The 11086-nt window shown below is 34.3% G+C and overlaps 2 protein-coding genes across 2 annotated transcripts in view; both read right to left on the minus strand.

Moving 5' to 3' along the window:
- LOC111718436 (uncharacterized) overlaps positions 1–977 on the minus strand; it is a 4693-nt gene extending 3716 nt beyond the window's left edge. Inside the window, exon 1 of the mRNA XM_023494025.1 lies at positions 901–977. Within this exon, the coding sequence (XP_023349793.1) occupies positions 901–909 (9 nt within the window). The 5' untranslated portion in view covers positions 910–977. The remainder of the gene's footprint in view (positions 1–900) is intronic.
- A 3777-nt stretch (positions 978–4754) lies between these two features.
- On the minus strand, positions 4755–9052 carry LOC111718431 (uncharacterized). Its single transcript, XM_023494014.1, has 6 exons — positions 9015–9052; positions 7498–7600; positions 6996–7083; positions 5867–5946; positions 5464–5570; positions 4755–4845 (listed from the first exon to the last, which is right to left on the minus strand). Exons 3-6 carry the CDS (start codon positions 7042–7044, stop codon positions 4755–4757), a joined length of 327 nt encoding a protein of 108 aa, XP_023349782.1. The 5' UTR covers positions 7045–7083; positions 7498–7600; positions 9015–9052.
- Between the last annotated feature and the right edge of the window lie 2034 nt (positions 9053–11086).

The raw sequence follows: 11086 nt of genomic DNA on the forward strand, positions 1-11086 counted from the left end.
CTGCAGAATCAGCTCAAATATAGCTTTAAATATTTATTTACGATTTTGTTAAATTTTTTAATAATAAACATTTTTTTTATAACTATATTATATATTTTTAGAACTTCTGTGAACGTCCTTGCTGGTTATGTACTCTGTCAAGACTGGGTGTACACAGGTTACCAAAAATAAAATTTTGGGAAAGGGCAGTTTTTACCCTCCTAAAATATTTTTGGGTAAACCCTGTGTACGCCCCGTCTTGACACAGTCTTGTACATAACCAGCAAGACGTCCTAGAAGACGTCCGATAGATAAATTTTTTTTCGGGGGGGTTTTTTTTGGGTGGGGGGGGGATAAATAATAATTTTTTTGAATACACTAAAGGGTCTTGATGTCCTTAGAAGACGCCCTTTACAGACGTCTAAGAAGACGCCCTGAGCAGACGAGGGTATGGGGGGGTGGGGGGTGGAAAACAGCTTGTCTCGACAGCTTGCAGATGTAGACATATGGCGCCAAAGTAATAAATCTTGAGGGAGATAATGGCCCCCTGCCGTGAAGTAAACCGACACCCATCCGTTTTGAGGAGAGACGGATTCAGGGTCTTTTCGGTCTAAAAACGACTCTTTTATTAGTACTAAAACAGAGTCGGACCGGCGCCAGTTTTTGGGGTCGTGCGGGTCGTTTTCAGACTCTAAAACAGGGTCGTTTGTTCTATGCGGGTGGTTTCCTATACTTTCCTTATACGGATTAATTTGATCCTTTTTCAATATGGCCCGTGGTGTTCATACCGTGCAATTAAAAGTTTCCACGTTGGATATCGAGATCAAGTGATCAACAATACTCCACACAAAAGTTTTAACCTCTCCTGAGATTTCAGAAAAAATGGTTTAATTATGATTTTTGCTTTCTCAAATCGTTTACCCTTTTCATCCTCGAGATAAAAACTGCAAACTTGTTTTCTTCAATCCTCTCTAAATGCGAAATAATCTTTTTTATTTTGAAATACATAACACTGGTTTAACCATACAGGATGAGACTGTAAAGACGACCTGAAGCTCTTTAAATATGACGATTCCTTGGTTAAATTTAAATTTAAATTCAGTTAAATTCCTATGTTTATTGGAACTGGAAATAAGAGAATATGTTTATTAGTATTGTGATAATAAAATGAAAATAATTTACTGTAAAAGAAAAATTTGTTTGCCACAAACTCTTTTTTCTAATTTTTATATAGATGCAACAATCCAAGTAAGAAATATTAAAGGTTTACACTATTAGGTTGCAAAAACGCTGTGATTAGAAAATTTAAGCTTGTGGCAAAAACTCAGTTCCTTTAAACTGATAAAAAATATTTTTTTTAAATTTCAGTTTTTAAAGGAATATTTTCCTAGAAACATGAAGTTTTTGAGATCTTCAGGAGTTGTATCACGTCTAGGAACCACGTGGAACGGTGTCATGAAGAACTACTTTTTGTAGCGGTTTAAACAATTTAAACATTTTTTTCATGCAAGTAAAACCTATTTTAAAACCAAGTTTAAAGACTATTTGTCCCTTTTCTAAACGTAATTTTGACTTTTAAGGGACTGTGAGCGTGATTTTGAGTATCCCTCCATTCAACGAGATTTACAAAAATCTACGATGCCTTATGTCATCCCCAAAATATTATTTTAAGAAATTATACAAAATCTTGCTCTGATGAACAATTCGTTCGTTGAAAAACTATTGATTTTAGTTCGCTAAGAATTATATCTTCTGTTAAAGTCAAAACTTTGTATTTCTTAACCCTATATTTCTGCTGGTTTGGGGGGGGGGTAATTTTTTTAGATAACTCAAAAAGTGTTGGTCTGAGGCTGTTGAAATTTTCTGACTTTTCATAAATACCCAAAGCCCTCCCGTTAGGTCTAAAACCGGGCTTTTATACTAACTGTCTGAGTCCTCAGACTTATTGCCTGAACGACTACTTTTTCCAGTAACAAACTAAATCTTAGTTTTGACCCACTTTCAACTGTCAGATTTAAAATTTTTTTAGCTTTTGGAAAACCTATGACATGGGAAAACTGATTGCACAAGTTTTGCAAATTATTTTCATATAACCCGTCAAATGAATTTTGCACATTTTTAGTTTTTCTTAATTACAAATCAGGTTATTTAAAATTTTGAAATTTTTTTTGGCATATTTTAAATGGCATGGTCAAGGGCTTTTCAAAAATACATATTTTATAATTTTTTGGACCCTTATTTTTGCAAACATTTTAACTGTAAAACTGGATTTGGCCAAAAAATTTCAATTATTTCTAATTTCAAATGTATCATTTGTAATAATTGGACATCAAATACGGGATTTAAAAATAACATTTTTGTTGTTGTTGACAAATAAAAACATGTGACTGATGTTATATTTTAAAAAATTACACTGCACAATTGCTGTGTTTCATGGTTGCTGAACTTTTTAAAGTTAACACTTGATCTTCAAAATCGTCTTACTATTCCTGAGTTTTCTGGTTATCACTGAATGTAGCTTAACCCTATTCCTGCTGGGGGGTTGACCCCCCCTGTAGTTTTTTTTACATAACACAAAAAGTATTGATTGAGAATGTTGACATTTTTGACTTTTCCTAAATACACAAACTATTTGAAACAGTTTTGAAAATGCATGTTTGATTAATCAAAGTAAAGATAATAAGATAACAAGAGAAAGTTTGGAAAGTGAATCTTCAAAATCCCCCCCAAGATTACTGAACATCTGGACATTTATGTATTGTACTGAATAACCTCCACAGTCCAACACTTCCCAAACCAAATGCTTCCGCCTGTTATTCTATATATATTCTGAGACTTTAGCGTTGCTTAAATTTCGTCTTCATATTTCAAATTTTTCTGGTTATCACTGTAAAATATCTAAAAAGCCAATAATAAGATGCCAAACTCCTCTTTAAGTCATATTTCAACTTTGTTTAGTTAAACCAAATATTAGCCTTAGTATTCTTATATTCTGTGTTGCACCATATTTCTGGATACTGAGTTCTGCTTCGGTATAAACATATACTTTCCTTATACGGATTAATTTGATCCTTTNACATCAAATACTAAACAGTAGTAGGGCAGTACTATAGAGTTCAGCACATCAAATACTAAACAGTAGTATGGGCAGTACTATAGAGTTCAGCACATCAAATACTAAATAGTAGTATGGGCAGTGCTATAGAGTTCAGCACATCAAATACTAAACAGTAGTTGGGCAGTACAATTGAGTTCAGCACATCAAATACAAAACAGTAGTAGGGCAGTACTATAGAGTTCAGTACATCAAATACTAAATTGTAGTAGGGCAGTGCTATAGAGTTCAGCACATCAAATACTCAACAGTAATATGCGCAGTACTATAGAGTTCAGCACATCAAATACTAAACAGTAGTAGGGCAGTACTATAGAGTTCAGAACATCAAATACTAAACAGTAGTAGGACAGTACAATAGAGTTCAGCGAATCAAATACTGAACATTAGTAGGGCAGTACTATAGAGTTCAGCACATCAAATACTAAACAGTAGTACGGTAGTACTATAGAGTTCAGCTTATGAAATAATTAACAGTAGTAGGGCGTACTATAGAGTACATGGCCGACTTTTAACCAGCTAGACCAAACAGTACTGAACGTTAAACCTTAAACTATTTTTAAGAAATAATCATCTTAGTTAAAAAAATAAATTAAAATTTTTCTATTCACCTATTGAGTTGCCAGTGTATATAATGAAAACCCATGATGTGCCTGCACATATTTAATATTTATAATTCTTTTCTTGAAGTATAATCGAAACTAATCATTTTCTGGTTTAATTGGTGAGATTTGTTCTTTTTTATGAATTCTATTATAAATTTATCAAAAACAGTGATAATCAGAAAACTCTGGAATAGAAAGTCGACTTTTAGAGTAAAGTTATGACTTTTAATAGTCCAATGAACATGAGACACCGTAATTGTGCTGTGTTAATTCATTTCACACATAAGTGTTTTTCTAACTTTGCTTTGTAAGAACATCAAATGCAATTCAGTATTATTTTAATGTCATCTTCTCTATCTACAGTTTTCTGGTTATCACAGTATATATATATATTGGGCCCGATATTTTTTTTGTAGTAGCTAGATGTCCGTAGGACAGGTTTTTAGTTGTTTCCGTGTACTTTATAAAGAATGACGGCATGAAATGAACATGAAGAATCACTAAAAGCTGTTCCAAGAAAAATGCCTGAGGCTGGAACTTTAGCTTGATCCCGCAATTAAAGTTATTCTTGCAGGCTATGACCACAATTGGATAGATCGGAGAGGAATTTAATTAATTTGTAGATCTGCATAACCTTGAGATTTACAAAACAAAAGTTCCCTCTCGACCCCCCTTTTTGATCCCCTACAGTTTTTAAGTTACATCCAGGCTGGAATTACATTCGGGCATATAAGAAAGTACTTTAGAAAAAACTAGATGTCAAAATAATGATAAATTATGCAGATACTAGATATCCCTTGCAAAACTTTAAAGTCTTATTTCTACGCCCTTGGAGCCCCCTGTTTGAAATATCATTTTATTTGAATCAGTATTTCCAAAATAGCACCCTATCGACCCCCCTTTTTTCAACAGTTTGCGCCCCTGCAGTTTCTAAGGTACATCCTGCAGGCCAGAAATCCATTCAAGGCTATGCAGAACATAGTTAAGAAAAAACTAGATGTAAAAATAATGATTTGTAAGGAAGATATACCCCTCTGGTTCTGAGTGACCAACTCCTATGAAAGAAATATTTTTATTCCTATTTTGTCTTGTGTTGGGTAGAGGAGGAATATAAGAACAGATTCCCATAAATAGAAACAAGAATATCTAAACAATAAAATTTAATTTCTTCTTATTCTAATTACCAGTAATTCTAAAAGATTGTCATCAAAGATTCTGAACACTACTACTGTCTAAAATATAGAAATGTACGTCGATATGAACAAGTATGAAAACTCTATTAAAAATTATTGAGACTGGAGTTGGACCAACTTTTATAACACGGACAAAGAGGCAAACATTTGGTTTAAAAAGTTCCAAGCTACCATATTTATCACATTCAGGTTTATCAAGTACATGTTGTTATTAATCTTTAATAATGCTTTAAATGATGGGTCACTTTTAATTACGTAAGATATGTTTTAGTCGTCTGTTTTTCAAGAGACAGTAAAAATGACCTGAAACTCTTTAAATATGACGATTCAAAGGTTGACTTAAGTCTCCTGCCTTGATTATTGTTGTTTTAGGACTTATTTAATGATTTAGCAAAGAACGAAACAAGTTTACAGTTGCAGGATAAAAAATAACAGACAGTGTAAAGTTGTCTCTGAAGTCGCATCCTGTGCTTTAAATGTAAACTGCCCAAAATCAAAATTGGGGTTATTGTAATTTCCCCCCGGATTCTATCCTGTGTGGGTAACCCTGTATAAGGCGAAAGCATTATACCCAGCAAACAAAACAGCTGTCTCCGAGAGAACGAAGAGATTTCGTCTGTAGGTTCCTCCGATATTCGCCTTGTTTCCAGGACACAACTTCTTTATGAAGGAACGTATCTAAATCATTAAACAAATAGATTTAAGATAAGCTCCAAAAACAATTTCGTTTTTAATATTTTCCATGTCAAAAGATTGATTACTTTTCTCAAACTCAAAATTTACAATCCTTAAAATTACAACTTTTTTTTACCTTTGACATTTCAAACTTTTAATTCTTCCTGATCAAATAATCAAGTTTGAAATATTAAAGATTTACAACAGGGTGCAAAGCGTACGAATTAAAAAATTAGAGTTTATGTTATATTAGTTTCGTAGAGGAGCCGGTTTAAAGATTTTAATATTTAATTTGTTACCTTGAATAGAAACATACAACCGAAGATGGTGCTAACCCCCGTTAGAGCAACCACTATCAATCTTGGCTTCACGTAAATATCTAAAGGAATGGAGTCTATAACACAAAATATTATCTTCTGATCCCTGTATTTTTGCAACCAGATGTCGTAGACCTTAGATATTTCAAACTATAATCATATTAGAACAAATAATTTAGATTTAAAATATATCAAAGTGAAAAAATAGGAGTTAGAAGATTTGAGTTTGTGGCAAAGACTTAATTTCTTTAAACAAGATTTTCTAATTTCTAATTTTCTAATCTCTATGCAACTTGATGGTATAAACCTTTATTATTTCATACAGAATTCATAGTTTAAAATATCTAAGGTCATACGACATAGGGCTGCAAATATATAGAGATTATAAAATCAGAGTGTGTGGCAAAAACTCAAGATTTTAGTTGTAATAAAGCAGCGAATTTACAAAAATCTGAAATGGACTAAAAATGTGATTTCAAATGGTTCACCAATCACCATTTATACATTGGCATGTCCGATTCACTACGTTAACTGCAGCAATGTTCGATTTTTGACTGCGGAAAGTTCCGCGTTTTTCAGAGCTAAAATTAATATTTGCTGAAACAATACAGGAAAACAGGGTTTTAAAAACTCAAATGAAAATATTTATTTTTGTAGTTTCAGATTTAAAAAGATATATATAACTCACAAAAGTATAGATTTACAGAATTAAAATCAGATTAATCGGAGACATTATAATTACAAAAACAGCCAAGCATATTGGAGCGATACATTTGTTAAATCTAAGATAAAAAATTATGAATTTAGTTTTTACCCTGAACAATTTATTTGACATAATATATGAATGTTGATGAATGAGCACTGACGAATGTTGATGAATGAGCACTGATGAATGTTGATGAATGAGCACTGATGAATGTTTATTAATGAGCACTGATGAATGTTGATGAATGAGCACTGATGAATTTTGATGAATGAGCACTGATGAATGTTGATGAATGAGCACCAATGAATGTTTATGAATGAGCACTGATGAATGTTGATGAATGAGCACTGATGAATGTTGATGAATGAGCACTGATAAATGTGGATGACAGATTTAAGAGTTTACCTGAAGTTTCTTTGAGATTATCCTTGTCGTAATCTAGTCTCTCCTCCATACAGATTCTCCCTCGGACTGTGTTTAAAGGGTATTCAACCTTCAAACAAAGGAACTCAATACTTGTCTCAAACTCTATATCTTTGTAACCGGACTGTGAAAACCTATACTATTTCAAACTTAGACTATTTGATCTTGCAGAATTCCTAATAAAATATTAAAGATTTAAATCTTCAGGTTGCTAGGATATTAGAAAATTAGAGTATGAAGCAAGTGTTTTTTTCTTCCTGTAAACTTGAGATGGAGTCTTAATTGTAGGATTATTTTTTTTTATGAAAGTTCAGGGGAGAGATTTTGCAATGATGGTCTAAAGCACGGGTTAAAACTTATTTTTATGATATATCTTGCTGAATCATTAGTTTTCATTAAAAAGTAAATTCAAATCATTTCGTAAATCGATTAATCATATTGATAATGATAGTATTTAGAGAACTGAACGATTAAAAAAATTAACCTTATATATTGGGGTTCCTGGCCATGTTCCGTAGGATACTCCGAAAAATGTTACAACCACCAGAAAATAAACAGTGTGCAATAGTTTCGTGTTTTTCAGTCCTCTGAAAATAAAAATCACACAAACAATCGAAAGGAATTGAGTTTTTGTCACAAATTCGAATTTTCTAATCCCGATACCTTTTTAACCTAATTATGTAAACTTTCGTTATTTCAAACCTAAATAATGTAATCCAACAAAATTCATAGTTTAAAATATCTAAGGTCTGCGACTTTGGTTTGTAAAGATATTGGGATTAGTCTTTTTCATCGTGTTACGCTAAACTATAGACAGAGGGAGATGGCGTTATCTATGCAACATTGCTGTTTCGACTTTGTGACCTCGTGGCTACTCTAGTTTTATTTTACTCACAATCATGAGGAAGCAAATTTATCCGGTTACAAAATAAAAATTCACAATATTTTTTCTTTTTTCAAAGCTTTTTAATAAGAGCAGTTATGACTAAAAACTTATTTAATTTAGTTTGACGTGGTTTAAGCTTTTCAGTGGCATTTGCATTGAAATTATCTATAACAACAAGAATGGGTTCACACCCTATGCTAATGGTTAATGTCAAAGTATAGAAAAGTAAATAATAGTGGGTTCACACCCTTTGCTAATGGTGGATGTCAAAGTCTACTACAGACAACAAAAATGGGTTCACACCCTTTCCTAATGGTGGATGTCAAAGTCTACTACAGTCAACAAGAATGGGTTCACACCCTTTGCTAATGGTAGATGTCAAAGTCTACTACAGTCAACAAGAATGGGTTCACACCCTTTGCTAATGGTAGATGTCAAAGTCTGCTACAGTCAACAAGAATGGGTTTACACCCTTTGCTAATGGTAGATGTCAAAGTCTACTACAGTCAACAAAAATGGGTTCACACCCTTTGCTAATGGTGGATGTCAAAGTCTACTACAGTCAACGAGTATGGGTTCACGCCCTTTGCTGATGGTAAATGTCAAAGTCTACTATAAGTCAACGAGTATGGATTCACGCCCTTTGCTAATGGTAGATATCAAAGTCTATTACAGTCAACGAGTATGGGTTCACGCCCTTTGCTAATGGTGGGTGTCAAAGTCTACTACAGTCAACAAGAATGTGTTCACACCCTTTGTTAATGGTGGATGCCAACGTCTACTACAGTCAACAAGAATACATTGCTACTTTTCCTATATCAATATGTATTTAATGAATGCATTCCTGAAAATGTTGATTACTTAAGTGCTGACCAAGTATTTACTTATAAATCCACAATGAATGTATATTCAGTTGAGATTTCAATATAATAATCTGTTTCAACAAATACCGATCAGAACAAAATTTTTAAATATTATATTTTCAGTTGCCTCATAATAAATTTTCTTTCGTGTTTTATTTTAAGCTGAACCACCATACATTATTATTTTGTATTTTGTGTTTGAAAATAAATACTATAATCATCTTGACTTGATTAAAAAAGTAAAACTTTAACCTGAGCAGAAGTCCTCTATCAGCATAAAGAATGTATGCGTATCTAATTTTTTATCAAGTTAGGTTATTTTTTTGGCGTAATGATCTAATTTGGAGTCATATATTCAAACTGGAAATTCAAACTTATAATTTCATATTTGCAACTAAAATCTGAAACAATTAATTACATCTGAAGGGACTCCGCTGTATTTGTTTGCCGTCCAATTCTCAGTATAATTTTAAGCTACAGATATTTTTTCTTGAAACTTATTTGATAGAAAAGTATTTACTGGAAACTTTTAGTTCTTTCTGCTTATTCGTTATAAAGATAAACAGTGACGGACATAGTCAATTAGGTGTAAAAGGGGGCCGCAAAATATGTTGAAATTTTAGCTCCAGGTTTGCGAAAAAGGTTTTCGACCCTGATATTTTTTTTCTAGCAACTGGGGCTCTAAAAATAATTTTTCACGCAATCATATTCGCAATGAAATAAATGTAACTTGGTCCCTGAGAAAGATATTTCCATTAATAATTTTATGGTTTTCTCCGATAAGGTTTCTGAACTCCATCCATCTAGCACACACTTCCTTGGTCTTCACTCCAGAATACTATAATTGTATTCTTGTAACAAATATATATAGTGTTAAATATGCCAAAGTTACGTCGGGATAAATATTATGGGCTTAAAATCAACAACTCATTACCAATGATATTTTGATAATACGGGATTATAATTTATTATTACTTTGTACAAACAAAATCAAACTATACTATATGATCAATTATAACAAACGTAGAGAAGGTCAGCAGTGTTAACTTCAATCGTCTGATACTTGAAAGGGTTGACGAACAACTGCCTCATCTGTAAGCTTTCGTTAGACCCGCCATCTCCTGCTCTGGGTTACATCCCTAGCTTCCCTGGCTCGGCGGGTCAATCCTCCTTGCACCACGCTACCCTGAGATAAGGGATAGCGTCAGGTAGAAACTGATCGCAGAATTCAGCGTGGCTTGATCTTTAAATAACTTGGCTTGGCTTTGTCTATTTATAACTACAAACTAGCACTTTTATATATACAGAGGGGGGGAGGGGTTAATACCCCTTTCAGCAATAGTTCGCTGAAAGATCAAACAATGATCATCCCTATGCCACATGCCCCCCTGATCTTCTCAGCGATCTAGAGGCGGGTCAGGGCAGGCTCCAGCTCCACCTTCTCCTTGGCGTTCCCACTCCTGGAGGTGTACCTTACCCCTTGGGTGGGGACCCTCCTCATTGGCATCGATTGGGAATCTCCCATAAGATCAATTAACAACTGTGCTGTCCGCAGCTGCTCTTCAGACTCGGATTTCTTGCAGGACTTGCAAACAAGGACTCCAGATCTGGCAGCCCATACTCCATAGTGTACTGCAGTGATTATTCCTCCACAAATTCCCACGAATGATACTCCAGTCCAGATTGGTCCCAAAATCTTTACCAAAAAATAGTCCCATGGTCCCAACTCCACCAGCTCTATGGTTTCCTTCTCCAACTTGGACAATGAGTCCGAGGGAGTCCCTGGGAGTGGATTTAAATCACATTCATCGTCCTGAGCGCAGACTGCATGGGTCAATGTGCCTGTCACTTGCTCCTTATAGTGGAGCAAGGATGTCACATGCTCGTAATCATGCTCCTCCTGCTCTGTATATAGTCCTACCTCATCAGCATGATGAGATAGGACTAGGTTGCCGTTCTGCTCAGTCCTAGGAGGAGGGACTTTCTTCACTTTTGGACCAACTCAGATCCATCCATCGACTCCTTGTAAAACACGAGGAAAGTTCTCTATACATGGCTCCTTAGAAGATTCCTGTCGGAGCATTCTATTTTCCAGATTCATGAACTTGTATTTGCCTACTTGTTCTATCGGAGCATCTTGGTAGCAAAACTCCGACTCTATCAAATCAACAATCACTCTTCGACACTGATACTGATAGATGACATCCGCACAGCGGAATAAAAATGTATCATTTTCCACCCTGTGCGGTGCAGCTAAACTAGGCTCTTTCACATTCAGAGCGCAAAACACTGACTTGCCCAGTGCATCCTTGCGCCCTTCCACC

The sequence above is a fragment of the Eurytemora carolleeae genome, unplaced genomic scaffold, assembly GCF_000591075.1.
Source record: "Eurytemora carolleeae unplaced genomic scaffold, Eaff_2.0 scaffold176, whole genome shotgun sequence".
Lineage (NCBI taxonomy): Eukaryota > Metazoa > Arthropoda > Copepoda > Calanoida > Temoridae > Eurytemora > Eurytemora carolleeae.